This window comes from Lycium barbarum, chromosome 6, assembly GCF_019175385.1.
Source record: "Lycium barbarum isolate Lr01 chromosome 6, ASM1917538v2, whole genome shotgun sequence".
Lineage (NCBI taxonomy): Eukaryota > Viridiplantae > Streptophyta > Magnoliopsida > Solanales > Solanaceae > Lycium > Lycium barbarum.
The window spans coordinates 32,091,000-32,096,000 of record NC_083342.1 but is presented as its reverse complement, the minus strand read 5'-3'; the positions used below and the strand labels follow the sequence as shown (position 1 = coordinate 32,096,000).

The following is a 5,001-nucleotide window of genomic DNA, read 5'->3' as shown; positions in this document are numbered from 1 at the left end:
AGCAAGTACAACAAACTCCGATATTACTTTCTTTATAAAAACACATGGGCAAATTGCATCATTTGTATAGCCTTCCTTTAACAAATATTCACTAAGGCGGTTATACCACATGCGCCCGGATTGCTTCAAACCATACAATGATCTTTGTAATCTGATGGAATACATTTCCCGAGACTTTGAACTACATGCTTCTAGCATCTTAAATCCTTCAGGGATTTTCATGTATATTTCATTTTCAAGTGATGCATATAGATATGTTGTAACCACATCCATCAAATGCATCTCAAGTCTCTCATGGACAACGAAACTAATGAGATAACGTAATGCTATTGCATCCATAACAGGGGAGTATGTCTCTTCATAATCAACACCAGGCCTTTGTGAAAATCCTTGTGCAACAAGGCGTGCCTTATATCTTTGTATCCCATTTCTTTTTCGCACAAAAACCCATTTATAACCAACAGGTTTAATGCCATTAGGTGTTTGGACTACAGGTCCAAAAACTTCCCGTTTGGTAAGTGAGTTTAACTCTGATTGAATTGCCTCTTGCCACTTTGGCCAATCACGTCTTTCTTGGCATTCTTTAACAGATTGGGGTTCAAGATCCTCACTATCTTGCATAATTCTTGTTGCAACATTATAGGCAAAGACATAATCCACATTTATTTCCAATCGATTCAAATTAGTCCCAACATTAATTGGATTAATTGATATTTCCTCATTTTATTGAGTCCCAGGCTCATTGATTTCTTCAAGAATATCACTATTGCTCAAATCTCGAATTTCTTTATGAGGTTCTTTCGTAGTGTCATCTTGACCATTTATTTTTCTTTTTCTAGGATTTCGATCCTTAGAACCCAATGGTCTACCACGCTTCTGGCGTGCTTTGGACTCGTTTGCTATGACACTAGTAGATGGTCCTATAGGGACATCAATCCGAATCGGGACATTCTCTGTAGGGATATGTGATTTGGTAATCCTTTTCAAATCTGTAAATGCGTCTGGCATTTGATTTGCTATTTTCTGCAAGTGAATAATCTTTTGAACCTCTTGCTCACAAATAGAAGTACGTGGATCAAGATGATACAATGATGAATTATTCCACAAAATTTCCCTTTTTATTTCATTATTCTCTCCTCCTAATTTTGGGAATATTGTCTCATCAAATTGACAATCTGCAAATCGAGCAGTGAACAAATCTACGGTTAATGGTTCAAGGTAGCGAATAATGGAGGGCGATTCAAACCCAACATATATTCCTAATCTTCTTTGGGGACCCATCTTGGTGCGATGTGGTGGTGCTACAGGCACATATACGGCACATCCAAAAATTCTTAGATGGGATATATTAGGTTCTTGACCCAAAACCAATTGCAACGGAGAAAATTTATGATAGTTTGTCGGTCTGATACGAACAAGTGTTGCTGCATGCAAAATGGCGTGACCCCAAACAGCCGTGGGCAACCTCGTTTTCATGAGTAATGGTCTTGCAATCAACTGCAGACGTTTAATTAATGACTCTGCAAGGCCATTTTGAGTGTGAACATGAGCTACAGAATGTTCAACTCTTATCCCAATTGATAAACAATAATCATTAAATGCTTGGGATGAAAACTCTGCAGCATTATCAAGGCCAATAGACTTTATCGGATTATCAGGAAATTGTGCCCGTAATCGAATTATTTGTGCCAATAATTTCGCAAACGCCAGGTTGCGAGATGACAGTAGGCACATATGAGACCATCTAGAAGAAGCATCTATTAGGACCATAAAATATCTAAATGACCCACTAGGGGGGTAAATTGGTCCACAAATATCCCCATGTATACGTTCCAAAAATTCAGGGGATTCAAACTCAACCTTTGTAGGTGATGGCCTAATAATTAACTTGCCTTGATAACAAGAAGGGCAAGAAAATTCATTGTTTAAAAGAATCTTCAGGTTCTTTAATGGGTGCCCATTTGAATTTTCTATAATTCGTCTCATCATTATAGATCCAGGGTGTCCCAATCGATCATGCCAAAGTACAAACGTATTGGAGTCAGTAAACTTCTGGTTTACGACAGAGTGTGCCTCAATTACACCAGTTTTTGTCCAATATAAGCCAGAAGACAAAGCAGGAAACTTTTCTATAACAACTTTCTGGCCAGAGACATCCTTGGTGATACCAATATATTCAAGATTCATCTCATCCATTGTTTTAATATGGTATCCATTTTGACGGATATCTTTAAAACTTAATAAGTTCCTTCTGGACTTAGGAGAGAACATGGCATTTCTTATAATGAGTTTTGTTCCCTTAGGTAAAATTATGGTGGCTCTTCCGGAGCCTTCAATCAAACTAGTACTACCAGATATGGTATTAACTTTTGCCTTACCCATAAGTAAATGAGTAAAATATTTCTAGTCTTTGAATATCGTGTGTGTAGTAGCAAAATCAATCAAACAAATGTCTTCATAATTTGATTTTAATCCAAACTTGCTTTGAGAATAATCCATATCTTCAAGTGAAATTACATACACAAAATTAAATGAATACCCATTAAATATTAACACTTATACACATATAAAGTCAAGGAGGTTAGATAAAAATAGTTTCACGTATTTTATCCGGTAAAATAAAGTACTGACATATTCATTACCATGACTCGTGCAAAAAAACAAGTTGACAAGCTATCATCCATGTGACTTGTTACCACATCCCTCCAATTAGAAACTTAATAGGGTATAGCCACGTTATACACATCTCAATCTATGCTAACAAGCTATAGAATAAAAGTACCAAGAGACATGAATTAAATATGTAACTGTAAAAATGAAATAGCATAACACTGCAATTTATACCACTAGATTTGATAAACCAATTCCCATCTTTCCAGTTCGCTCTTTAGTAGTATATTAACTCTATTATACTTCAAGTATAAAGTGTAGTGATTAAAAGGATGCAAAGTGTAGATAAAATGAAAAATCTTGTCGGCCAGAGGAATAGAAGAAGTAACAAGATATAGATAATTCAAACTCCATTGAATTGGTGTCATAAGTTTATAAATCTCCCAAAATACTCACTGAGCCTCTATAATTAGTAAGCAGAGGATACTAATACCAATATTAAAATATTATTTAATCAAGACAAACCAGATTTAAATTTTTTATTAATAACTGACTATAACAAACTTACTAAATCTAGACTAATTAAAAATAGTACTCATGTAAACAACTACTGTCACATGGTCTTTTATTCATCAACTATTACGACTAGTAAAAATTAAAATAAACAACTCAATCATCTCTAACCACAAAACCATCACCAATCAAGTGATCTATCTTTCGTTCAGGGTGCTCAAAGAAATCTGTTACATCCAAGTGTGTGATGTCAATTTGATTTTCAGAGATAAAATTAGCTTCGGGATTTTTCTCTTTCCTTTTAATTGATGCCTGATAAAGCTCAACCAAGTGCTTTGCCGTACGACAGGTACGTGACCAGTGTCCACTTCCACCACGTCGATAGCATTTGTTTTCTGAGCCACGTGCTTCTGGCACTTCATGCCTATCATCCTTCTTTTTCCCCTTTTGGTGGTGATTTTTCTTTGAAGAGTGATTAACACCAGGAAAATAATTTCTTCTTTGACCATTATAACCGCCACGACCACGACTATTTTCATGACCACGACTATTATCATGACCACGACCGGGGCCACGACCTTTTTCACGCCTGGAGTAGTGGGCATACACCTCATTCACTTCGGGGAGTGGTGCAGCGCCAGTAGGTCGATTCTCGTGATTTTTCATCAGCAAATCATTATTTTGTTCAGCCACAAGAAGATGAGCAATCAAATCACAATACTTTGTGAAACCTTTCTCTCGATATTGCTGCTGCAGGAGCACATTCGAGGCATGAAAAGTGGAGAACGTCTTTTCCAGCTTATCAGAATCACTAATCTTTTCTCCACATAGTGTCAATACAGAAGTAATTCTGAACATCTCAGAGTTATACTTCATAACTGATTTGAAATCTTGTAGCCTTAGATTGATCCATTCATGTCGTGCTTTTGGGAGGAAGACCATCTTCAGGTGGTCATACCTTTCTTTCAAGTTTTTCCATAAAACGAGTGGATTCTTAATAGTAAGATATTCAATTTTCAGGTCCTCATCAAAATGATGACACAAGAATATCATAGCCTTGGCATTTTCTTGGTTGGATGCTTTATTATTTTCTTTAATAGTGTCTCCAAGACCCATAGCATCAAGATGGATTTCAGCATCTAGCACCCATGATAGGTAGTTCTTTCCCGAAATATCAAGGGCAACGAACTCGAGTTTTGTAAGGTTAGCCATAAAATAGAGAGAATAAAAATATTACCTTAACCTTCAAAAATTCCTTGAGACGGTAGAGTCTCGTGCTGATAACGTGTTATAAAATGAAGCTAAAAGAGTAACAATAGTAAAGGATGAAAACAATAGAAATAGATAGACAAGAGAGGAGAGATTTTATTATTCTTCCAAAATGTGTTACAAGTTCATTCCATATGAAAACTTATGCCTCTATTTATAGTGCTACATATGCATTCAATATATGAGATAATGGAAGAACCATTATGATGGTGGAAGATAATGGAAGAACCATTAAGATGGTGGAAGATAATGGAAGAGGCATTATATTTGTGTAGTGGACATCCATACTATATATTTCATAACACTTTGAGAATTTTGTACTCATTATCAGTTATATGTTTGCAAGAAAAATTATATCAAAAACCTCATAACTTACTAAATGGTTGCTTGGAGTTGGTCTTCACAGTCCAAAATTATAAAAACTCTTAAATATTAGATTTTTTTATGTTTGTTGTAATGACTTGGTTATACACAATTGATGAATGAAATAATGTATAACCAACACCATTTCATCTCTGATTGTGAGTATTAGCTATTCCCTTCTCTGTCTGCCATTTTTTTTCTTCTTTTTGTGTGTGTATGCGGGGTCCGGAACTATAATACCCCTAG

The 5,001-nt window shown here is 35.7% G+C and overlaps 1 protein-coding gene across 1 annotated transcript; it reads right to left on the bottom strand.

Annotated features, from left to right (window-relative positions):
- Positions 1-3,279: 3,279 nt before the first annotated feature.
- On the bottom strand, positions 3,280-3,789 carry LOC132643984 (uncharacterized). Its single transcript, XM_060360513.1, has one exon. It carries the CDS (start codon positions 3,787-3,789, stop codon positions 3,280-3,282), a length of 510 nt encoding a protein of 169 aa, XP_060216496.1.
- Between the last annotated feature and the right edge of the window lie 1,212 nt (positions 3,790-5,001).

Bases quoted from the DNA above. Each gene is read 5' to 3' on its own strand.
- LOC132643984 (XM_060360513.1), bottom strand. From the start codon at position 3,789: ATGAAAAATCACGAGAATCGACCTACTGGCGCTGCACCACTCCCCGAA.